General features: G+C 58.7%; 2 protein-coding genes across 2 annotated transcripts; both read right to left on the reverse strand.

The window, feature by feature from the left end:
• Positions 1–3,747: 3,747 nt before the first annotated feature.
• Positions 3,748–16,228, reverse strand: LOC140606028 (endoplasmic reticulum mannosyl-oligosaccharide 1,2-alpha-mannosidase-like). Its single transcript, XM_072778820.1, has 13 exons — positions 15,972–16,228; positions 15,540–15,648; positions 14,773–14,888; positions 13,029–13,183; positions 12,633–12,742; positions 11,168–11,353; positions 10,337–10,485; positions 9,761–9,949; positions 7,916–8,106; positions 7,026–7,146; positions 6,308–6,505; positions 6,093–6,224; positions 3,748–5,391 (listed from the first exon to the last, which is right to left on the reverse strand). Exons 1-13 carry the CDS (start codon positions 16,083–16,085, stop codon positions 5,179–5,181), a joined length of 1,983 nt encoding a protein of 660 aa, XP_072634921.1. The 5' UTR covers positions 16,086–16,228; the 3' UTR covers positions 3,748–5,178.
• Positions 16,229–17,000: 772 nt separating this feature from the next.
• Positions 17,001–21,414, reverse strand: LOC140606031 (UDP-N-acetylhexosamine pyrophosphorylase-like protein 1). The gene is made up of 6 exons (XM_072778823.1): positions 21,070–21,414; positions 20,639–20,832; positions 20,397–20,537; positions 19,673–19,858; positions 19,042–19,108; positions 17,001–18,579 (listed from the first exon to the last, which is right to left on the reverse strand). Exons 1-6 carry the CDS (start codon positions 21,364–21,366, stop codon positions 18,496–18,498), a joined length of 969 nt encoding a protein of 322 aa, XP_072634924.1. The 5' UTR covers positions 21,367–21,414; the 3' UTR covers positions 17,001–18,495.
• Between the last annotated feature and the right edge of the window lie 3,941 nt (positions 21,415–25,355).

Raw genomic sequence — 25,355 nt, forward strand, 5'->3', positions numbered from 1 at the left:
CCCTTGTATCCTGTTGTATAGATTGTTAATTTCCTTATAATGAACCACTCTTGTTTGCATTCTCAGGTAAATTCCACTGATCCTGGTGTAAAATATTTTAAATATACTGTTGGATTTGGTTTATCAGTTTATTTGCTAAGATTTTTGCATCAATATTCATAAGGAATACGGGCTTATAGTTTTTTTATTGAAATGCATCTGGTTTTCATGTCAAGGTAATATTGGCCTCACAGAATAAGTTACTGTTTCCCCTTCTCAATTTTCTGGGAGTTTGAGACAGATTGCTGTTAACTCTTTAAAATGATATTTTACAAGATTTTACTTATTCATGAGTGACAGAGAGAGAGAGGCAGAGACAAAGGCAGACTCCATGCAGGGAGCCCGATGTGGGCCAAAGGCAGGCGCTAAATCACTAAGCCACCCAGGGATCCCCTAAAATGATTTAAAAAAAAAAGATTTTTTTAAACATTTAAAAAAATTTTTAATTTATTTATGATAGTCACACACACAGAGAGAGAGAGAGAGAGAGAGGCAGAGACAGAAGCAGGCTCCATGCACCGGGAGCCCGACGTGGGACTCGATCCCGGGTCTCCAGGATCACGCCCTAGGCCAAAGGCAGGCGCCAAACCGCTGCGCCACCCAGGGATCCCCCCAAAAAAAGATTTTTAAAGTAATGTCTACCCGAGACGTGAGTCCCAAACTCACAGCTCCAAGATCAAGAGTTGCACACTCCGCCAACTGAACCAACCAGGGGTTCAAACTCTTAAAATGTTTGGTAAAATTCACCAGTGAAGCCACCTGGTCCCTGCCTTTTGTTTGTTGGGAGGCTTCATTTCGTGATTTTTTAAAAACCTATTTGGTTTTTTTTGTTTTGTTTTGTTTTGTTTTTTTAAAGATTTTATTTATTTATTCATGAGCAACACAGCAGAGAGGAGAGAGAGAAAGAGGCAGAGACACAGGCAGAGGGAGAAGCAGGCTCCATGTAGGGAGCCTGACGTGGGACTCAATCCCAGGTCTCCAGGATCAGGCCCTGGGCTAAAGGCGGCGCTAAACCCCTGAGCCACCCGGGCTGCCCAAAACCTATTTGTTCAATCTGTTTGTTCTAAGTCTGTTGAAATTTCCTGTATGATCTAAAGCTAACTTAGGTAATTCTTGGATTTTAGGGAATTTGTCCATCTTAAAAAGATCATCAAATTTGTTGGTGTACAATTTTTTACAATATTCTCTTATAATCCTTTTTATTAATCTTTAAGGTTACTAGTAATGCCCCTGCCCCACTTATAGTTCTGATATTAGTTGTTTGCCTTCTGCTTTGCATTGTCATTTTTTATCAATTTTGTTGATATTTTCAAAGAACCAACTTTTGTGGTTTTGCGGACCGTCTCTCCTGTTCTCCTCTATTTTACCTCCATTCTGCTCTATTATTTCCTTCATTCTACAAGCTTGGAGACTAGTTTGTTCTTCTTTCCCTAGTTCCTCAAGTGCATAGTTTGGTAATAATCGGAGTTCTTTTTTTTTTTTTTTTTTTTTTTTTTTAGTAAACTCTACTCTCAATGTGGGGCTTGAACTGATGACCCTGAGATCAGGAGTCACACATTTCACACATTTCATGGACTGAGCTAGCCTGACACCTGGTTTCTTCCTTTTCCTTAAAAAAAATTTTTTTTTTAAGATTTTATTTATTCATTCATGAGAGAGGCAGAGACACAGAGAGGCAGAAGCAGGCTCCATGCAGGGAGCCTGATGTGGGACTCGATCCCAGACCCTGGTATCACGACCTGAGGCAAAGGCAGACGCTCAACCACTGAGCCACCTGGGCTCAATCTTTTAAAATGTATTACTACCTGTTTTGTGTCCTAATATTGATATATCCTCAAGAACGTTCCACGTGCCCCTAGCGTGGACATCCTACTGTTGTTTGGACTGCTTCCATATGTTGGGTCTCACCAGTTTATTGTGCTGTCCGTGTCCTCGACTTCCTTACTCATATTCTGCTAGATGCTCTATCCATCATGAACGTGATTCAGTGAAGTCTCCGCCTGTGACTAGAAACCTGCCTGTTCTTCAATGCTGCCAGTGTGCTTCATGTGTTGTGGAATCTGCTGTTTGGTGCATATCTAACTTTTGAAATCTTTTATTAGAATCTTGTTTTATTTGTTCAGATACAACAAAAGCCGTATCTATCTTTCCCTCTCAGAACAGTGTTTGGATTCAAGTCCACTTTCTGTGGCAGTGGCAGAGCCAGGGCAGTCCTCTTTGGTCACAATTCAGGTGGATTAGACTTCACCACCCTCCCACCTCCGATCAGCCTGTATCTCTGGGGCCATACCCAATCTCTCCTAGGCAGCATATAGTTGTATCATACTGTTATTTTATTTTTAAGGTTTTATTTATTCATGAGAGACACAGAGAGAGGCAGAGACACAGGCTGAGGGAGAAGCAGGCTCCATGCAGGGAACCTGGTGCTCCAGTACCAAACCCTGAGCCAAAGGCAGATGTGCTTAACAACTCTGAGCCACCCAGGTGTCCCATCATATCGTTATTTTAGTTTAGCCTGCTAATCTCGGATTTTGATTGGTGTTTCATCCATTTTCACTTAAGGTAACTCCCAATGAAACTTATTTTTACAACCTCGCTCTTGTTTTGTACATGTTATGCCTTTTTTGTCCTTCATTTCCTCCATGAACTTTTTTTTTTTTTAAAGATTTTATTTATTCATGAGACACAGAGAGAGAGGCAAAGGCAGAGGGAGAAGCAGGCTCCATGCAAGGAGCCCAACACGGGACTTGATCCCAGGACTCCGGGGTCATGCCCTAAGCCGAAAGCAGATGCCCAACTGGGTGTCCCACTGTTTTTTCCTTAAAAATAATTTTTTTTTAGTGAACCTTTTTAATTCCCTTCTCATTTCCCTTTGTATCTCTTAGGTATGTTCATTGTGGTTACCATGGAGATTAATTACATCTAAGACCCTCAATTTGTAATGTACTTCCAGTGGACATGAACTTCACTCACTAACATGTATAACCCATCATTTAAACAACTCCAACCTACTTCTTTATGTTACTGTCATCACAAATTACACTTTGTACATCGTGGGCTCCCAGACATAATTTGTAATGAGCTTTTATGTGTATCTGTTAAGTCCTGTAGGATCAAAATTGGGAGTTACAACAAAAAACAGGATACTGGTGTTTGTATTTCCCCAGTTCTGTCTTTAGCAGAAACCTTCATTTCTCCCTAGAGTGTTGAGATACTACCTAGTGTCCTTTTGTTTCCACTTGAAGGATCCCCAGGAGCACTTCACGCACACCAGGCTGACTGGCAACCAGCTCCTTGGCTTTTACCTGGGAAGATCTTAAATTCTCCATTTTTTGAGTCAATTTTGCTATATATAGAATTCATAGTCTTCTGGCCTGTTTGTTTATAAAGATTAGAGAGAGTGCAAGCGAGCACGCACCCACCATGGGGGGAAGGGCAAAGGGTGAGAATCTTAAGCAGATTCCCCACTGAGCAGGGAGCCCAACGGTGGACTCAGTCCCACGACCTACTAAGATCATGACCTGAGCCAAATTACATGTTGAACATTTCACTGAGGCAGCCAGGCACCCCCTATTTTGGGGGGAGAAATTGGCTGTTGACCTTACTGAAGAGATTTATGCATCACACGTTGCTTCTGATTACATCAGGATTCTTTCAACACTATCTGCTCTGGGTCTCTGAATTGATTCTACAAGGAAGTCACTTAAGTGTCTTGAATTCGTAGATTTATATCTTATGACATCAAATTTGGTAAATTTGCATCACTTTTTCAAATATTGTCACGCCCCTTTCTGTCTTCTGAGACTCCTATGGTAATGCACACGCAGGGCCGACTCAGGATGGGGCCCTGGGGGTCCTGTGGGCTCTGTTCACGGTTCTTCATGTTCTTCTTCCACTGCTCAAATCAGGGGCTGTCAGTCCCACTTCCGGGCCCTCTCAGAACTCCTTCTGCTATTGGCCACCACTGATAAATATCCCAACTACACACTTCAGCAAAAGACTTATTCCTCTTGATGATTTCCCTTACCAATATCCTCAGAGCACACAAACATTTCCTGATTTGTTTTATCACCACATGCATGTTTTGAGTTTTTAGAGCACATTGAAGAACCTTCTTAGTCTTTTTCTAAGAATTCTCATATCTGGACCTCTTTAGGGATAGTTTCTACCAACTAACTTCATTCCATTAAATGAGCCATACTTTTTTTCCTCATGATTTGGTTATTGCTATTGTTGAAGACTGATCATGATGGTTCTGCCTCCTTTATGTTTCTAGGGAGAATCAGAGGTTGGAGCCACCTCACTGCCATGCTACAGACACCCACTCCACTTCCTTGACTATACTCATCTTTGCCATGATACTGAAGTCCCGAATTGCATTAACTTTTGTACCTTATAAACTGTAGCAAAAGTTAATGAAAAGCAAAACTGGGTTTAATACTCCTCACTACCCACTGTTTGCTGTTTGTCTGTTTCCAGGAAAGGCTGGCGTGAACCTTCTGTTCCCAAAGAGTGAGCATGTCAACTTGTACAATGAAAGGTAAGTTACACACAGTGTTAACTTCTGTATGGAAGATGGCAGTATGATCTGGGACACAAAGATGACATCAACGGACTGAAATCTAGATGTCCAAAACAATGGCTTTTTCTCAATCTACACAAAAATCATTCAAGGAAGAGATCCACTTACCAACATGGGAAACTAATTTATGCTGCCTGGAAAGTCCATTCCTTGGCATGGTCCAGGAGCAGGATGAACTGGTCCCCCACCTCTCCTGGCACCCCCTGCAGGGCCAGGAGAGGATCCCTGAGTCCAAGTGTAAACACCACAGTCCGCCAGGTGCACTGAGACCCTCGGACCAGCATACGTGCCAGCTCTGAGACTCCAGGCTGAGCCCCATGTTGGTACGTCCCTTCAGCTATTGTCTCTGAACATGATGTGGGGGGACCCAGAGCAGCCCTGGAGATACCAGGATGGAAACGGGGCCGGGCACCAGCAGACGAGAAGATATTTGGGTATTCGGAATGTAAACATGATTCAAGATTCACAGGAAGAAGGAAAAACTCTCCTCTAGTGGACAAGACAACCCTGAATCACAGCAAGCACGTGTCACAACTGAGGCAGGGCCCACAGGGGCATCACACCTCCCTAGGCGGGGCCCAGATGGGCAAGGGGTGAGCCTCCGTGTTGAACACATAGGTGTCCAGGCTGAGCAGGTCTGGGTCATCAGAGAAGAGCAGATACAGGTACTTAAGCGTCTCCCCCAGAAAAAAGCTCTCCATCTTGTCCCTGGGCTGGGGATTGAGGGGATCCTGGACGTTGCTGATGGAGGAGTAGCCACCCGAGGGGACCTGCGCAAGAGGCAAGACCATGGCGTCAAGGCTGCAGGCACAGGCAGCTCCCCGTGCCAGCCTCGGCCCGGGGGTGAGGCCCCGGCAACCAGAGGAACCCCACCCCAAGTCTCCCTGCCTCACCGCAGTGTGCCCTACGCGGGCCAGGGCAGGGTCGGGGTGGGGGACCCCAAGGTCCACCAGGGAACTGGCCCCCCTCAGCGGAGCCAGTTGGCCATGGGGCCTCCAGACACCCCCTCGGAGATGCCAGCTCCTCTCGAGTGACCCGATGGCAAGCGCCGCCTCCCAAGGCCCCAAGGGCACCCGAGGAGCCCAGAACCCACCGCCTTCCACACCACAGGGCAAAGGACAAGCTTTGGCTCTGCAGGGCAGGTGGTGGGCCCTGGACAGGGCATGACCGTGTCTGAGCCATGGCCCCGATGGCAGGACGAGAGGCGCCACGGTCCCAGTGCCATCTGGGGAGCAGGGCCCCCGAGCCCATCCCGGGGTGGAGGAGGGCCGCCCAGGCCACACGGAATATCCGGGGAGGATGCGCCCCGTGCATACCAGGCCGCCGCAGGCGCCCTCCCCACACAAGCAAGCCCCTCGGGACGCCCCAGCCCCCGAGACCCTGGGTCCCACGTGCCCTGAACTCCCGAGGTCACGGTGCCTGCCCTCCCAGTCCCAGCCGCTCTGGGCCAGATGGCCGGCAGGCAGCTCACCCGCGTGTACGTGTTGAAGCTCTGCAGAATTTCCCAGCCCCAGTCCTGGTACTTGCGGTCCCCCGTGAGGCGGTACAAGTAGAACAGGCTCTCCACCGTCTCGGGCCGCAGCAGGTTGTGCCTGTCGGCCGGCTGTGGGGGCGGGGGGGCGGAGGGGAATGCGGGCTGAGCTCAGGCCAGGCCCCCAGGCGCCCCCACACCCCGGCCCTGCTCACCTTGACTTGCACGTCTTTGTGGTCGTTCTGGGGGTACAGGTTGAAGTGCACGATTTCGGGGCTCAGCCCCGTCTCCATCTGACGGTTCATCTGGTAGCAGGTGTCCATGAGCGCCCGGGCCAGCTCCATGTGGTCGGCGGGCAGGCCGTGGTGGGCGCCCAGAGCCAGCGTCCCTGGCAGGAAGCATACCAGGTGGTCCTGAAATCAGAGCAGGTCCTCACCACTGCGGAGTCTGTGGCCGCACAGCGCAGGGGGCATGGCGCCGACAACAGGGCTGGCGCTGCCTCGGTTCCACACAGGCAAGGGACTCCCCGTGGGCCCAGCATCTGGCGCTCCACGTGAGCGGGGGGAGCGGGGGAGGGGGGAGGTAGCGGCTGGCTCCCCTGGACCGACCCCGACCCCAGACACCCCCGGGCTTCAGCGGGACCCATAGTAGGAGACCAGCAGTGACCCCAGGGCAGAGGGGACACGGAGAGGCACGGGGAGGGCCCTGGTGCCCACTGCGGACCTCAGTGCCCCTGTGACTGCGCCCTGCTGTCGTCACGGGAACGGGTCCGGGCCACGCAGCCCTGCCTGGACCTGACACAAGCAGACCCGAACCGGGAGAACTCCCGCTCCACGGCTGGGCTGCCACCGCTCTCTGCAATGTCCTGACTCACAAAGCCGTCCGATGGGAGTCCAAGGCCCCCCACCCACCCCGGGTCACCCACGTGCTCACCATCTTGGCGCTGAAGCGGCCGTGGGCCAGCTCCCCCACGAAGGTGAGCTTTCTGGGCTCAGACCTGCGCAGCAGGTGCCTTCTGATTCCCTCGATGGCTTCCAGGTAGTCTTCTAGCAACCTGAGCAGACAGGGGGCCCCCTCAGCGCACGCCAGGCAGGCGCATGGCCCCCACTTCCCCGCCCCGCGATCGGGCACGTGGCCGTGCGGTGCCACGTGCATGCTAGTGGCCCAGACGCCTGGCCCCGTCTGGGGTGGCATCAGGCCAGCGCAAGCCGAGGCTCGTGGCCGTCGGCGGCGTGGGGCACAGGGCTCGGCCCTCCGCTCCCCTGGACGGGAGCGTTCCTCTTGACGCCCCCCCCCCGAGGGGCCCCCCAAGACCAGCCTCAGCAGGGCCCCAGGACCCACATGCCCACCACGGCTCTCTGTGCCGGGATGCCCTCGTCTCTGCCCGCAGGGGTCAGCCCGCAGCTGCCCCCCAGGGGTCAGGGGTCGCTGTCACCCCTAGGCTCGAGACCTCAGGAACATCCAGTTCTCTCCCCCGTGCCATACAATGCACGATGCAGTAGCGACCGCATCGCTCTCCGGGTAAGCGTGCGTTCTGAGCGTCAGAACAGTAAGCGCCGGGTGGCCCAGGGGAACCTGGCCACCTGCGGCTGGGGAGCATGTGCGCAGGGGGAGGTCTCCACACCCCAAGGATGCCTGTTCGGCCAGGCCAGGCCAGGCCCCAGGCCCCCTCCTCCTCATCCTCGGCACAAAGGCCATGGTTGGAAGAAACACGTTCCCGAGGGGGGCCGAGGCTGGGCCGGCATGGCTGTGGCTGCCTGGCCAAGGACCGGGGATCAGGGGGCGTGGGGACCCCACCCCAAGGCAGCAAAAACCGGCCTCACTGCGTCTCCTGCTTTCCACCCTGGATCCACTGCTTCAGCAGGTACTCGTAGTAGCTGTCGGCCCTGGCTCCCAGAGTGAACACGCCCATGTGCGTGAAGAGGCCGCTGTGCGTATTGATGAACATGGGCACCAGCCCGTCCTTCTTGCCCGACAGGGAGTGGACATGCCGCGTCACCTCCTCCGCAGCCTCCTGGGGCAGACGAGGGGGGAGCGGGGTGAGCGAGAGAGCGGGTGGCCCGTGGCACAGAGGGGCTCCGTGGGCTCGTCCCCTCACCCCCCGCCAGGACTGACCCGCTGGGCCCTGCGGAGCAGAGAGCAGGCCATGATCCCGGCCATGGCGCCCTCAGCCTGGATGCCCTGGGCAGGGGGGTTTCTGAGACCCGCCCGGGCGGGCCCCACAGCGCTGGGCCCGTCTGTTCACGCACGACTGCCTCGATGCCTGGGCAGGGGCCACAGGCCCGGTGATAGGACTGAGCTCAGCCGCAGGGGGCTGTGCCTCGAGACCACAGCCCCGTCCACACCACCTCCGGCCCAGGCATGGCCGTCTTCTCCCACTCGCTGGAGAGAAGGCAGGCGTGTCTGCTTCTGCGCCCGGGCTTGCCATGCGTCCACCCGGTGACTCCTGAGCGGCCACAAGACCCAACGGCCTCAGCTCCTCTCAGCTCGCTCGTCATCCCAGGTGGCTCCCCGCAACCAGGCTCCACAGCTCTGTGCGCATTTTGTCACCACGCTCAGGACCCCGCACGAAGACCGGCAGCCTGGCCTCTACCCCACACAGACGCCCACGCTGACTCATAGATCCTCTCAAGGCGGAGGGGCCCGCACACCACCCATCCCCCAAGGACACAAACACCTGGGGCGGCCCGCATTGGAAATGCCGCAAGTCATGGTTACGGAAACCGCATCGAGCGCGAGGCACCCTGACGCGCCCGCTACGATGGTCACGGGAGCACGGCCCTCACCCCCCATGTCCCCGCCCCCGTCGGAGATGACCCGGCGCCCCCCGCCGACGAGCGCCTGCACAGGACATCACGGGATCCGTCCACAAGATGGGGTGCTGCTGGGCCACGGACAGGGGCGACCTGCACACGTGCCACGACACAGACGTGTCCGGAAATGCTTTCCACGCAGATGACAACGTCGCGCGCGCTAAAAGGGCCAGACGCGGGAGGCCTGTGCTGCAGGACCTCGCCCACGCCGGATGAAAAACGGAGAGCCACCCACACGCACACGGCTCGCTCTGTGGTCCCAGGCCCCAGAGGGCAGGAGGGTGCGTCACGGGCGATGGATCACCTCTCAGGGGGGACGTCGTTCGGGACTCAGAACGTGGCAACCGCTGTGCCCGAGGAATGCGGTATGGCTGCACGTGGAGAGCCTCGCATTCTTAGCACGTGACCCACATCTCAGTGTCTCAAGAGAAAGAGGAGAACGAACGGCACAGCGTGCCGAGTGCAGAAGCTGCCCAGGAGGAGCGCGGAGGGACGAGGACTGCCTGACAAAGATGCTGACAGCCAGGCGGGGAGTCCAAAAACCACCACCAGGCCCAGAGGCCACACAGCACAGAGCCACCTAGCCCAGCCGACCCCAGGGGTACTGGCACCCTCCCCCCAACACCCCCGCTGTCCGCATGCCACTGCGGCACGTGGGAGGCCGGCAGGGGGGGACCCTGAGGACGGGGGCCCGGGTGATGCCTCGACGCCCCAGCATCCGTCATCAGGGAGGAAGAGGGATCCACTGAGAGCAAACAGGGACCGACAGAGGACACGGGAGGTTGGTGTCACCGCGACCCGGGGTCAGGGTGCACCCCAGCCCTCGCCCCCTGCACCCGCCGGGCCCATGCCTACCTGAAACTTCTTACTTCCCGTGAGGCGCGAGAGCTCCCGGAACTCCAGCTGAATGCTCGTGACCTCGGCCACCGTGCTGTCCGAGGTCCAGCGGGGCGGGTGGGCGGCCCCAGTGCCGATGTTGACGTCGGAGTACGGGATCTTGGAAGGCGTCTGGAACGCAGGCATGAGCCGATTCCCAAAATCTTCCTGACACAACAACATGGCGAGGCGTCAAGGCTCCCTGCTGCCCGGCGGCCTTGCCTCCGTCCCATGACGCCACCCTGGCCCTGAGTCTGCCCAGTTATGGGGACGTGGGACCTGCCAGCTTCACCCGGCCTCGACGCACCATGGCCGCAAATCGGAGCTGGCCCCGCAGAGCTCCGAGAGGAATTCCCTGCAGGTCGCGGTGATACAGGCAGCGCTAGGCCAGCTCGTGCGCACGTGCGCAAAGGAGGCCCCACCGGATCAGGGGTGGGAGATCTGGGAACGGACCCCCCCACGCCCCCCAATCCCTCGAGCCGAGAAACAACTGTTTGCTCACTCGCTGGGACTCCTCTCCCCGCAGCGCGAGCCGGCCCGGGCTGAGACACTCACAGCCTTCCTCAGGAAGAGCTCGTCCCCCGACAGGTGGTAGGCGCTCAGAAGCCCACCAAGGATCCGGATTGTGCTCTCAAACAGGTTGACGTCCACATCTTTCTGAAACCGTAGCTTCTTCGACACCCACTTCCTGGCCTCTTCAAACTCTGAGACGTGAAACAGCGAGGGTAGGGGAGCCCGTTGCCGGCCTCGTGCCCCGGGGCCTCTCCCTCGGGGCTCTGTGCTTCCTCCCATCTCTCTCTCTCTCCCACAGGTTTGCGTGTCATGGCCTGCGGGCTGGGCAGGAGCCCTCACACCCCCCAGGACACAGATAAGACGAGCCGGCATGCACTCGGGCGCTCAGGCAGTCGTCATGAAAGATCGTGGCATCCGAGGCCGTGGGGTCACCTCACAGGAGGCGTTGCCTCCTTGGATGACTTAACTGGACTTCCTGAGATCGGCTCAGAGATAACCTAGGCTGGTGATCCCACGACCACCCGATCCGTGTGGCTCCAGGAGGATGTGCGTGAGGCAGAGACCCCGGTGCTGATGGCCTCTCGGGTCACGGGTCACCTCCCGCCACAGAGCCCCTTCTGGACACCGCGGAAGCACTGGCTGGAACTTGCTGGGGGGGGGGGGGCTGCCCTGTGGGTCCTCGGGGGCCTGACGTCAAACAGCAAAGCAGCTGCCTGTGCACGGCAAGTCCACTCCTGTCACCCACGAGAAGGAGAGCACGCCAGAAGGAAACAGCAGCGTTTCCCCCATCCGGGCACCGTTCACCCTCCCTTCTGCCCGCCCGAGTGTCACCCGAGGAGAATCGGGGCTGTGTGTTGGGGAAGGAGCGGATACCTTTTTTCAGACCCAAAATCCACATGGTGTCCAGAGCGTCAATCAGGGTCAGGCCCAGGCCAAACCACTCACTGAAGGACCTGGACACAGGTTTCAGCTCATCATGGCCCCAGGCGAATTTGCGGTATCCGGCCCACGCGTGGCGGAAGGCGTCAATCACAGCTCTCTGACGCTCGTTTGGGGAGGCTAGAGAGAGAGAGCAGGTCACAGAACCAGCGCGGTCAGGGTTAGACAGACCCTTCTGCAGCCCCACAAGGAACAGGGCCGGGGGGCACCGTCCAGGGCTACAGGGCAGCAGTGGACGGCGCCGAAGGTCGGACCCTCACAGCTGGACCTCGCCAAGGTGGCAAGGTCTCAACCACCTGGCCTGGGCCTGTCGCCTCCACCCTCTGGGACTGCAGGGAACACGCAGCGAGCGGAGACCCCCAAGGAGGTGGCCCAGCACCTGCACAGGATCCCGTGGCTTCAGGGGTACCCCGTGAGCTGGCTGCGGGTAACCTGCACAGGGCGCCTCAGCTTCAAAGGGCCCCTTTCGCGCCCTGTCAGCCCCGGGCACGTGTATTTGCAAACAGGAAGTCCCGTGGAGCAGACACACCTGGGGCCCCCCTGGAGCCTTTCTGGGGGACCTGCGACTGCCCTCCACACGTAGGAGGACAGGACCGAGTCACACAGTCACCAGGTAGACGAGACCGTGCATGTCGATGGCGTCACTGCATGTGCTCTTCCCACGGGTCTGAGGCCCATCTGGGCGGACAGACGTAACCTTGGCATCCGTCTGCAGAGCCCCACGATCGCTGTGTCTCCCCCACATGCCTGGGCCACGTGTCCCCCCGCCCCCTCCTACGGAGGCCATGGCAGCCGGGTCCAGAGGGTCACTGCCTGGGCCCCAGACTCAGCTGGCCTGGCGCAAGCACCCAAGGACCCGCTGCATGAGGCCGTGGTCTGGGCCGTCACTGGCCTAACCTCAGTTCTCCGGTCCGCGGGGCAGGGACACCACCAACAGATGACCTCAGAGAATGCCGTGAGGACCGAAGCAGGCAGGCCACCTGGGGCTCACAGAGTGCCAGCGCCCAGAAGTCCCTCGACTACTGGTGTGACCACGCAGGGCCCCGCACAGCTGCTGGGACCCAATGGGCCTGGATGGAGACGCTGAGGGGCGACCGCATCTCCACATCCCCCAGGCCCCGCCGTGGCACGGGTGCAGGCTGGAAACGAGCCTCCTGCCCACCCGGCGGCCCGTGGCTCCAGCGACAGTCGGGGCCCAGTCAACGGGCTACTGAGGAGCCCCGTGTCCTCTCCAAGGCCCTAACGAGAGCTGTGGCCTGCCTGAGGGTCTGAGGGTGACCAGCACTCGGAGGGACGGCAGGCACTCCAGCACACGTACTGCACGCTCATCCGGGTGTCCACGTACCCTCTCCGTCACAGCGTCCAGGTGAGACCCAACGGGGTGCAGGTGGGGACTTACCTGCTGGGTTCTGAATCCTGGGGGCCTGGGAGGAAGGCCTGGCGGGGGCCTCTGCCTTCCTCGAAGGAAGTTCGGTGCCGGGCTGCGGCTCAATCACCGCTCCCCTCCAGCTTCAGGGACAGAAGGAAGAGCCACCAGCCAGCTGGAGGGCGAAGACTGCCAACGCCCCAAGGTCCCACTGCCCAGCCCTGGCCAGTGCCTTGCCGCCCTCCGCTCCAGGCAGGGCCCCCCCTCCCAGCCTGAGCCCCCCCACCCCCGCCTTCTATCCTGCCTGCTCTGAAAGGACAATATACTTAAGCATCACGCTCATTCTCCTTCTCTGGTTTTCAGAAACCACCAAATACAGCGGCCTCAGCGTTTCTGCACACGCAGCCCCCCGCATGGTGCTCCTCGTACCTGACCACCGTTCTCTGCGTGCTTTCCTCCTGATGAGCATCGCCCACCGCCTCATCCCTCCGCTTGGTGTCTCCCTGCCTCGGGTCCTCGGAGTCTTTACCGGGGGCTCTAAGATGCAGGTTGGGTGGTCCCCGTCGGAAATGCCTCTGAGGCTTCTAGATAAAAATATAAGTCACCCGTGAAAATAGTTCAGTTGCCTACGAGCTGCGTGCTGTTCCTTCCCCGCCCGGGACGCTCTCCCTGTCAGGCCCACCCCCACGGAGCGTGTGAACTGGCTAGAAGCACACAGCCCCGGAGGAAACTCCCTCTGTGTTCCATCACCACTCGCAGCTTTGGCCAGGAGATCCTGACGTGTGATCTCCTGGCCCCGACCAACTGAGACGGAGACCATGCCAACGGGCTGGTGCAGCCCTAGACGGCTGGTTAAACTCCAGGTCCGGGATGTTGCCAGGCTGTCACGGATCCTAAAAAGTAGCAAGAAAGGGTCAGGACCACGTGTCTGTGGACGGAACCAGAGAGAACACCGTCGCGGTCCAGCGCCCCAGGACTCTTGCACCTCATCCTCGGGAACGGTGCAGTGGGGGAAGGCGCCGGGTCACGGATGGAGTGCAGGGGCCCGGGAACAGCTGGTCCTCAACACAGGGCTGGATGAGGCGCCGCCTCCAGAGGACAGCAAGGAGGCCCACTTGGGAATCGGACAAAATCCCTGCTTCTTGGCATCCACAGAATCCGTGACGCTGTTCCCGTTGTATAGACGCAAACAACATAGAGCCAGGAACCCCGTGGCCAAGAGAAAGGGGTCCGGCTGAAGCAAACCACCCAGGCTGACCCAGGTGTGGGGAACCAGTGCTGGAGCCTGAGCAACAGACGAAGTCCAAGCGGCCTCCATGAGGAGCTCCGTGTCCCGAGGTCTGGACCAGGGGCCTTACCGTCCAGGCCCCTGGTGGACACCACGCACTGGATCACTGACCTCCCAAAACAGCTCTGGGAACATGTCGTTCGGTGGGGAAACGTGCCAGGACGGCTCCACTTTCGTTACAATTACGAGAGAGCCCATATGTAAAAGAACGACCAGAAGAAGTGAAAAAAACACCTGCTGGCTCTACAAGGGAGAAGACCCGCTTTTTTACATACAATTTCCAGGTTATGACACTTTGGAGAGCTGCGTCCTGCTGCTCACCCGGGCAGCCCCGCCCATAGGGCCCGGCCTGGACCAATCCCAGCCCCCCTGTCCCGTCCAGATGTTCTGACGCTTCAGCTCCCTGAGCAAGCCCACCTCCCCGGCCTTGGGCACTTTTGTTCAACTCAAGCCCTGCTCTCCTGAGTCCAGCCAGAACCAGCAGAGTCTCAGCCCCAGTCATCGATTCAGTGTGCCACCCTCACTGGGGCTCCCGTGACTGGGGCACTGGCGCCAGCCTCATCCCTCACGGTGGCCACAGCCCTCTCCCTCGCAGGATGTATACCACGAGCCGCCTGCCTGCCCCGCCAGCCCGTAGCTCCTCGCGAGGGGAATGGGTCTGTTTTGCTCACCAGCTACCAGAGGCTCTGGTACGAGAGGAACAAGGGAAAGAGTATTCCCCTTTCCCGCCCCAAGCATCATCCTGCCGGCCCAGAACGAGGAGCATGAGCTTCAAACATCAACCCCGCGGTGAGACAGAAAATTCTCCCCATCTGTTGGAAACCCCTGCGGACAGACCCCAGTTACACCTCGGTTCCAAGCGCACATGTAGTTCAGCTACAGTACCTGAGGTAAGGCCCCCTGCATGTTTTCTGGATGTGCATCTGCTTTCTGAGGAGCTGGCAAGACGGGTGGATCTGCTGGTCTCGTTTTCTGCTCTTCCGCTGACCTGCCGTCCACGGCTGAACAAGAGAATAAAAACAAGCGTTTTGCCACTGGCCACACAGCCTAGTGGAGATTCAAAGTGGGTCGTAGAGCACGACATCGCAGCAGCCGTGATCCCTTAGGAAAGGACGTGCCGAGACCTGAGGAAGGTCATTCAAGTGAATCCCAGAACGGCCAGAGGGAACCCAACTTTTCTCCAAGCGCTAGCAGTTGTGGTCCTTAACCCCAACCCACGCCCGACGAGCAGGGCGTCTTAACCTCCTCCCTCTCAGGGAGTACAAATGGTAGCAGGCAGGCCACAGGCCTGAGCCGCCTGCAGCGCCTCCTCAGCCTTCCTTGCTGCCCCTCAGCACCTCACGGAGAAATACAGCAGGATCCCCTGCAGGCTCACCAGGACTCTGCCCGGGGCCTTTCCAGAAACGGTAACACGGGGAGGAAGTTGGGGAGGGGGGTCCCAGCAGAGCTTGGGACCATAGGACCTCCATTTCTCTGAGAGACAGAGGGGAGGGAACGCGGGTACAGACAGCAGATGCTGAGGAAGCTGCCATGGACAAACGGAACTCACATCCCCGTCTAGCCCCACGGCTGACAGTGCTCCCGCTCCTGGTTGCCTGGACTTCTCGCCCACCCGTGGCCCGCCCCGCCCTCAGGGATGGTGCAGCTGGTACCTGTCCACTGGTCAGCCACGCTGATGTAGGACAGGAAGCCACAGAGCATCAGGAACGTGAGCGAGAAGAGTATCACGTTCCGCTGCAACCTCGACAGCTGCTTCCATTTCTAAGGCAGGCACGGGGAAGGAGGCTTGTGACCGGAAACAACAGCACCGGGACCCCGGTCCGCTGCGGCCAGTTCGTTCCCGCGGCCGGAGCAGGGGCCCTCTCGGCACGGACAGGGACGCCGGGAGAGCCGCGCGCAGGAGCCCCGCCTACCGCCCGGCCGCGGCCGAAGGGACCCCGCCGACTGCCCGGACGCGAGGTGTGGACGCCCCGAGCCCGAGACCGCGGCGCACAGGCCGAGCTCCTGACCCGCCGAGCTCCGGCCCCAAAGACGGCTGCGGGTCGGCGACCCCGGGACCCCGCGACCCCGGCCCGGACCCTCACCCTCCAGCACGAGCGCCGCCGCCAGCTTTTGCTTCCGTCGTAGCTCTGGCCGAGGCTCAGCGTCACCGAGATGAAGTCCCGATGCGGCGCCGGCGGCGGCAGCGGCGGATACATGACAGCGGCGGAGGCGGCCCGGGGGGGCCCCGCCCCCTAGCGGCGTCAGGAGGCCGGGCTCTGAGAGGGGCCGGGGGCTCCGCTGGTCCGACACCTGTGGGCAGCCATCGCAGCGGCGTCCACACCCCGCCCATCGCGTGCGCCGCCAATGCGCCTGCGCCGCGCCCTCCCACCCCCACTGCGCCTGCGCGCGCGTGTTTACGTCCCACGGCGTCGGCGCACGGCCGCACCTGCGCCGTGACCTCACGGCCTCGGCGCTCGCCCGCGCGCGCCTGCGCACAGCTCGCCCGCTCGCGCGCAGCCTCGGCCTGGGCTCGGCGTGGGCTCCGGGGAACCGGCCGGCGTCGCCGCGTGGCGGGGATTCCGGGGCCCGACTGCCCCGCCCGGAGCTAGGTGGGCCGCGCAGCCCGGCGACAGGACGGCGGCTCCCCGCGTCCATCGTCGAGGCGCGACGACGGCCCCCGCAGCGAGTGGATGCGTCCCGAGGGTCGGCTGGGCTCCGGGCCGTGCTCGGCGCTGTGCGGCCGGGCCCCTGGGCTGAGCCCGCCGCGCCCCCGCGGTCCTGGCCGTGCGTCCTGCTCCATGAGCACCGGGCCTGTCCGAGCCTGTCCCCGAGAGCCCTCGTGCGCTCCGGTGCCCCCCACGCCTCTACCGGCGGAGAGGGCGGGCAGGCTGGGAGCCGCCCCCAGGGTGTCCGACCCACTCCCTGGGTGGTCCCAGCCCCTTCGCCCCCGCCCCCGCCCCCGCCCCCGCTGAAGAGTTGGGCGGCGCAGAGCGCGAGCGGCCGGGCGTGTGGCCCCCTGTTCCGGCGCACGGACGAGCGCGGCAGGCACTGCACTGGCCGGGCCCGGGATCATCACGGCTTCCTGCGTTTATTGGACATCTGCCCCGCCCCCGCCCCCGCCCCCACCCCCACCCCCACCCCCGCATTCCGTCGCATCCGAGCGTGGCAGTCCCTCAGAAGTCAGTGGTTCCGCGGTGGCTCGTCTGGGGTCAGAGACTGTCCCGGTAGCCCGAGGGGCCTCTCTGGAGGACACAGCGGGAAGGGGCGCGCACGCCCGTGAGACAGGACTGGGAGCCCTACCATCCTGTAAGCTGCGGGTCCGCGGAGACGGCGGTCCGCACCCGGCACCTCCCTGCCTCCCTCCGTGCTGTGTGTGAGACCTGATAGAAGGGTCTAATTATTTTAAAATAAACCGTCCCTTCACAGCAACGGTGTCCGTAGTTGACCCTCCTGCTGAGAAGACAGGTTGCACAGCTTGGGGCTGTGGCGCTGGGGAGCGGCAGCTGGGGGCGAGAGAGCAGCCGAGGGAAGGGTCCTCAGGCACACGGGTCACCTCTGAGGTTACGAAGGACTGGCAGGGCCTGGGGGGTACACAGTCCTCCTGGAGGGGGGGGGGCGCGGCCCTGCCCCCGCCCCGGGCCCAGGTCAGGATGCAGGGGGCCCAGGGCATCCTTTTCCTCGGGCGAGCTCGGCTCCCACGCGGTGAGGGCTGCCGCGCAGGCCAGGGTGGGGGGTGGCCCCCTGTGTTGCCTTGCGGAGGGGAAAGCAGGCAGGGGCGAGGGGCTGGGCCCGCGGCTTTCCCCGCAGCCCCGGTCTGGCTGCAGGGGTGCAATGCCCGAGCCTGCGCCCGGACATGGAGGCCGCGTCTCCCTCTAGAGAGCGCCACGATGTGTGGCAGACTAGAAAGCCCGCTTCCGGTCGGTGGAGAGTCGAGGGGTGGAGCGCTCTCTGGCCGCTTGCGTTCCAGACTGAGGAGCCACGTGGTGAGAGGCCCCTAGTGTCGGCCCCCTGGTTCTTGGGCCCCCTGGTTCTTGGTCGGAGCACCTAAAATGCAGGGGCCTGAACCAACCACAGAGGTGGCGGAGGAATCGAGGTCTCTGGGGAAATGGAGAGGTTCCCCCTTTAGGTGTGCAGGCTGAGTGTGGGCTGGGGGTGGTGAGAAATTTGGGGCCAGGCTGTGCCACCCACCCCCCTCCAGCCTCACCGGCTTCCTTCGGCTTCCTGTTGGCTGCCAGAGCAGGAGGGAGGGAGGGAGGGAGGGGGCAGCACCTTCCACACCTGGCCCTGCGAGGGAGGGGCGCCCTCCCCTCCCTCCTCCCTCCCTGCCCACCTGTGTATCTGCAGAGAAGCTGCGTGGCTGTAGCTCTTCACCAAGGGGAGCTGCGTGGAGGGCTAGAAGGGGCCATTGATCCTCCAGTCGCCCCCAGGCAGGGCCCAGGACCGGGATGGGATGCCACACCTCTGCCTCCCGCAGCCAGGAGCCCAGAGGAAAAAACCCTCGTAGGTCTCTAGCAGGCCTAGGGTCATTTGTGTCCGTGGGAACCGGTGGTGGGAGAGGCCCCACCCTGGTGGAGTAAGCTGTGTCCCCAGCCCTCAGGCCCTGGGGTTGGCAGGTCTGGGAGCCAGTCAGGCCTGCAGAGCCCTGGCCTGGTTCTCATCCAGGATGAAGGGGGACCGGAACTCGCGGCCTTGCAGGTACATCTCCAGACCCTGGAGACAATAAAGTCATGATGGCCACATTTTCACATCTAGTGCATAGAGGGGGCACAAACTCTTCTTGAGCCACAGTAAGGCAGGGCCAGAGAGGCTTCCAGAACAAGGCTTGGATGCCACCTTTAGACCCAGGCCCTAGGAGTCTCTAGGCATGCTCAGGGAGGTCCAGTCAGAGGGTCGGGGCCAGTATCGCTCCCTCAGCAAGGCTTCCATAAAGTCTTCCTTGCCGGAACCCCAAACGCTGACATCTTCCTGCCTCTCCGAGACCTATGAGGATCTTGATTCCTCATCCCCACTCATGGCCCAGAAGATCCTCTCTAACTTAAGGAACTATTTGCCCCATTGGTAAACTGAGTCAGAGCTGTGACCTTCCACCCCAGCACCCACTTCTCCCCAGTCTTCCCCCCAATCATGCATGCCCTACCCCAGAAAGCTCTAGATGGGGCCGTCGGCTCTCACCTCTCCAGCGTAGGACACCAAGGGTGAGATCTCACAGATGGCTGGAGGCTCTGTGCCGTCCGGCAGGCTGTGGGAGCCCACGTGTCAGCACCTGCTCCGGGGTGTGTGCCCTGGGGCTGTCCTTGCCTGACCCAGCTCCCCAAGGTCTCTTCTCAGCAATCCCCGCTTCCTCTGCACACCCGGAGCCCTCCGCAAACTGCCCCTGCCCAAGTGGCAGGCTCTTCTTTGGGCGGGAAAACCCCCCCCTCGTCCCTGCAGGCACCCCTCACAGCACCCGGGCAGCCAGGTTAGGCCGGGGCTGCGGATAACTGAGAAGATGGAAACCTCACGTCCTTTCCTTCGCTGGCCCTGAAGAGTGACCTGCCTTGCTGTTTTCCAAATGTCATGCCGAGGTCTTGGTTTCAGAGCTCATAAGTGAGTCAGGAAGGGTGGCAGCCACCCACCTCCCCCAGTCCCCAAGCAGACTTCTAGGGGTTGGCCCCGAGGCCCCAGTCACCGCAAGGTTGACCAGGGCATGTGGCCACTCGGAGCACAAGGCCACACCACAGCCCAGCAGAGTCGGCAAGCCTGGGGCTGGGGGATGGACCCGGATAGCCTGATCCTTTGGGGAGCACGCTGAGGCCACACTCACCTGGGCAGTTCAGGGAGCCGGGCCCCACACGCATCCAGGAAGTGGGCCCCTGCCTGCAGGGCCCAGCGGTAATGCTGCATGAGCAGGGCACGCCGGGTCATGGCGGGGTTGTCTCTGGCATCCGAGGCAGCATTCTTCAGAGGAGAGAACTCCTCCTCCCGAGACACTTCAAAGGCCACGAAACTCCTATGTGGATGAGAACTAGTGACCAGATGTCCTGGCCAGAGGCCCTGGTCCTGGGCAGGTGAAGGCTGCACTGCAGTGACGATGAGAAGGGCCAGTCGCCTCCATGGAGGGCCCACAGGCACCACCTGCATCTTTGCTCCTGAGATCCCTGCGGCTGCTTGACGTCCTTCCATTCCCACCAGCCAAACCCCCAGACCCTGGGACCCCAGAGTAAGAGCCAACCACCCCCCCGGGGAGGCCCCCAGCCCCCTGGCCTGGAAACAACCTCCTAACCCCGGGCCAGGAACAGACAGAGGGCTCAGGAGGAGCAGGGGTGTCTCCCCGAGTACACAGCCCCAGATGCTGCCATGCTCACACTGCGGGGGCTGCTTCCCCTGGTGTTGTCCCTGAGCCTGCCTACAGCCCCTGCTCCCCACTGCAAAGGGGGTGGCCCCACTGTGTGCCCCACATGCCTCCATTCCCGGCCCAGCTGGGCCTCAGAACCCACCACCAAAACAGAGAGGAAAGAAAGAAAAAATAAATGACTTCTGCCACTAACTTAGCAAACGGGAACACATCAAACACAAACTTCTCCATCTTTATCCCGTTTGGTTTTATCGGCTTTACCGGATTTCCCTCCTCATCCACGTATGGGACCTTCTTCACAGCCACATGTGGCTTCAGCAAGGGCTCAAACTCGCTGGAGAACAACAGGATGACAAGAGGAGGAAAGACACAGTTCAGATAGGACACCCCGGGGAGCCACTCTGGCCACCACCCGCGGCCACCTGCTGAGCACACCTGCTGACCATCTGGAGGAAGCCTCGGGTGAAGAAGTGGTTGCAGATGTTGCCCAGGCTGTAGAGCAGGTGCCCATCAGGCCCACGAAGCTGAGCAGTCTCGGGGCTGACCTCGCTGTACTCCACCACCTGGGGGACCCCGTCCACCTGGCACACCACACCCACTGGCTCCTCTGGGTAGGCCTTTTCCACCACCTGCGGCCAAGGCCTGGGCTGGGAAGGCTGACGGGGCGGGGCCCGGCAGACCGGGGGCGGGGCTGGGAGGAGGGGCGGGGCCAGGCGGACAGGGGGCGGGGAGGAGGGGCGGGGCGAGGCAGACCGGGGCGGGGCCAGGTGGACCGGGGTGGGACTGGGAGGAGGGGCATGGCCGGGTGGACCGGGGACGGACGGGGGGAGGGGACGGGGCAAGGCGGGGGCGGGTGGGGGGCTCACCTTGGCCCCACAGTCTGCGCCGCGAAGCACGCAGAAGCCAATGAAGACCGGGTCAGCCAGCCGCACGAGGATGTTGTCCACACAGTACACATGCACAAACTCCACTCCTCGACGCTCCATGTCCTCCAGAATCTGGTGGTCTGACAGTGCGCAGTACAGCCCCCCATTGCCATCTGCAGAGGGAGAAGGACCGCTCTTTCGAGGACTCCAGCTGGGCTTCAGCCATCTAGTCCAGGGCGTGCTGGAGGCAGGGGAGGCCCCTTGGGGCTGGACCTTGTACCTGAGGCAGCTCTTCATCACTATCCAAGTAGCCCTATGGTTGTCTCATGTGACAGATGGGAATCAAGGTCCAGAGAGGGGAGGCCACTCGGCCAGGACCAAAGAGCCTGGGGACAGTCTAGGGGTGGGGATGGGTGACTCCCCTTCCTTGTGCAGCTGGGGCAAGGGTGGCTCAGCTGCTCTGGCCCCTCACCAGAACCCTGGCCTGGAATGCTGGGGAAAAGGTAGCTCCTCCTGGGGAGCATATGATGGAGCGGCAGTGATGGTAGCAGGCAGAGGGGGTTGTGGAGGAGGGTCCCTGTTCCCAGCAGGGCCTCTGGCTCCCGTTTTCCCCTCTGTCCACAGTTGGAAGCAGGAACTTATGGTCCTCCCAGAAGCTCTAGGATTGTGGGGGTTTCCTGACCATACTGCCATGAGTCCTGGGAGGCCATTCCTCTGCCCGGATGCTCCTGTGTGTCCCTGCCAGTCCCCAGTGCTGTTTCTCAAAGGACACTGGCCCTGCTGCTATGCAGCAGCCTTCCTCACTTACAGCCTGCTTGACTCTCCCCCTTTTGCCCCAACCTTCACACTCCTGATGGTTCCTATGCTGTCAGGTCAGCTGGTCTCGCGACCCACCCAGAGCTGGTAGCCCTGACATCTGGAGTCCGTGTGGGTCTGTGTCAGCCTTACAGCCCATCCAGCCTTTCTGCTCCCCCGGGGCCCCATCCTGTCCTTGCTCTATTCCATGGTGACAGTGGCCTCTGCACCGCACATCTCCTGGCGACTTCCAGCCTGGACCTCAGGGTTCTTGTGACATTTCGAATCCAGCATCTAGAACAAAACTCCCAAGTGCAGGACCTTCCATGTCTAGTAATCTGCCAGCCACTCCTCAGATGCCCCAGGCCTCCACGCCCACAGCCCGGCCCCCACTCCGCTCACATCTGCTGGCTGGATCCTGAAGCTCCTCAGGTGGGGTCCCTGGTCCCCCAGGTGCCAACCTGACTGGCTGATTGCTGTTGGATTCTGCCCAGCAAAGGCCTTGTGAAAGGAAGGTAACTGGTTCCTAAGATGCAGTCTCAGGGGAGGAAACTGAATGTCTGCATCATTCCCCTCAGGGTGGGTGGCACCACGTCTGCAGGTTTAGAAGCTTTAGAAAAGTTCAAGTGTCAGGCTGTAAGTGTGCAGCCCCAGGCTTCCCAACTGGGCCTCCAACCCTTGCTCAACAGGCCTGCCTTGGCTGCATGTAACTGTCCTTGGGGGCCAGCGGTCCTGAGCATTAGGCATTTCCCACCACCCCTGAGGGAGTGAGAACTGTGTAAGTGAACGAGGGCCCCACCTGGCCTGCTCCTGACCCCACGTGTTCATTATTTTGCTGTCAAACATGAGAGGGTTTAGCACTCAGTTGGTCCATCCCGTGCAACTTCAAAGGCTGCACAGATGCCTGGGGCACAGGGCCATCAGCTCCACTGTACCTGTGTCAGTGGGGTGGTCCCCACCCAGGCTCCAAGCCCCATCTTACTTCCCACTTTCTCAGGCCAGTCCAGGGGTCTGCCATCCCAGCTGGGGTTCTCTGGAAGCAGATGCTAAAGTAGAGTTTGGGATATAGGAAAGCAGTTGAGGTACCACACTGGACAGGATGGGAGCAGGCAATCAGCTGCAATGGCAGTCTGCCACGCCTTGGTTGGGCTTTTTGTACTTTCACCTGAGTCACTGGGAATTGGGGAGAGTGTACCGGTGTGTGACAGCTCCTGTAGGTGAGGCTGACCCCGAAAGAGCCGATGGCTGGGGCTGTCTGCCGGCCACACTGTACTCAATGAGTAGCAAGCCTTTCCTGGCAGCATACGTGCATGTCCACCACACCCCTTCACCCCAGCACCTAGGGATTTCCCGGCCTCAGGCAGCTCCCACCTGCTGCCCCAAAGCCCCTGCAGCCTTCACAATCAGGGGGGACAAGCAGACAAACTGCACGGCAGCCACAGAGGAGTCTGGCCCACTCTTTCTGGACCAGGAGGGTTCAACCAAGGCTGACTCAGAGGTGAAGGAAACCAGTGCCTGGAAGAGACCTACAGAAGCAAGGAGAGAAAAAAAAAAAAAAGAAGCAAGCAAGGAGAGCAGTGCCCCTGAAACAGGATCCAGGATCACTGGGGTTAAAATGCCCTGAGAGATTCAAGGAGGTATCACATATATTGAATGGGAATAAATTGCTATAAAAGAAAAGGAACAAGAGAGGCTCTTGGTAATTAAAAATATTGCTGCTGATAAAATTCCACAAAATAGTGGAATACTGGAATATGGAGCGAAAAACAAAAAGGGTGATGGTGGCAAAAACATACCATGAAAGAAAAGACATGGAGGCCTACCCTAGCGCTTCTCAAATCTTTTCATGCAGACAAGTCACCTGCAGATCTTAAAATGCATATTCTGACCCTGGGATTCTGGGGTGAAGCCTGAGTTTCTCCAGTTCCCACATCTTCCGAGGGAGCTGCTGCTGCTGCTACTGGTCCAACAGGCTGTCCTTGGAATCCTTGAGGGTCAATCAGGTGAGAAGGAGAATAGGGAAGTAGAAGGGAGCCTAACAGAAGACATTTGGCAACTGAAAACCTTCTGGTTTCAGGCCGTGGAGGACAGATGAACAAAACCCACTTCTGAATACATCTTGTGACATTTCAGAGTTCCAAGGATCGGTGAAGGTCTCAAAATAATTCAGAAAGGAAAAGCAGGTCAGCCACAGCCACCATAACCCTGATACCAGAAAGCAAAGGCACACCTTCCAAATCCTGACAGGCAGTGGAACTCTGCTTCCAGTAACACTGTTGTTTTTTTTTTTTTTAAGATTTTATTTATTCAGGGGATCCCTGGGTGGCGCAGCGGTTTGGCGCCTGCCTTTGGCCCAGGGCGCGATCCTGGAGACCCGGGATCGAATCCCACATCAGGCTCCCGGTGCATGGAGCCTGCTTCTCCCTCTGCCTATGTCTCTGCCTCTCTCTCTCTCTCTCTGTGACTATCATAAATAAATAAAAATTAAGAAAAATTTAAAAGATTTTATTTATTCATAAGAGACAGAGAGAGAGAGAGGCAGAGACACAGGCAGAGGGAGAAGCAGGCTCCATGCAGGGAGCCCGACATGGGACTTGATCCCGGGACTCCAGGATCACACCCTGGGCCAAAGGCAGATGCTCAACCGCTGAGCCACCCAGGCATCCCAACACTGTTTTGAAGGAAAGCCAATTTCATCTGATATTAGCATAAACACGCCAGTTCATTCATGCTTGTTGTTCCCATAGCATTTTCCAATGTAACAATAAGACAAATAAGCACCTAAAAACAGACTCCCCAAAATACATGAAGCAAAAACTTCCAGAACTAGGAGCACCTAGATGTCTCAGTAGGCTAAGCATCTGACTCCTGGTTTTGGTCAGGTCGTGATCTCAGGGCTGTGAGATGGACACCCAGGCCAGGCCCTGAGCTGTGTGCAGACTCTGCTTGAGATCCTCCCTTTCCCTCTGGCCCTCCCCCAACCTCACTCATGCTCAGTGCTCTCTCTTTCTCAAATAAATAGATAAATAAATAAAATCTTTTTTTAAAACTTACAGAAATGAAGAAATAGACAATTGACAAATAATATTTAATATCTAACTCTCAATATGGGTAGAACAAGTAAGCAGAGTGTCAGCAAGGGTTAAGAAGACTTGAACGATGCTAGCAGCCAATCTGACCTCACTGGCATCTATACAACACTCTACCCAACCGCAGCAAGTAATACATTTTTCTCATGTGTATATGGAACGTTCTCCAGTGTAGAACATATGCTAGTCCATGAAACAGGTCTATATAAATTTAAAATATATGAAGTCATGCAATATATTTTAATCATAATGGAATAAAACTAGAAATAAAAAAGAAGAAAAGGAACGCCTGGGGGTTGGGTCAGTTGAGTGTCCGGCTCTTATTTTCCACTGGGGTAGTGATGTCACGGGTCCTGGGATCAAGCCCTGTTGGGGGTCTGGGATCAAGCCCTATTGGAGGTC

Source organism: Canis lupus, chromosome 16 (assembly GCF_048164855.1).
Source record: "Canis lupus baileyi chromosome 16, mCanLup2.hap1, whole genome shotgun sequence".
Lineage (NCBI taxonomy): Eukaryota > Metazoa > Chordata > Mammalia > Carnivora > Canidae > Canis > Canis lupus.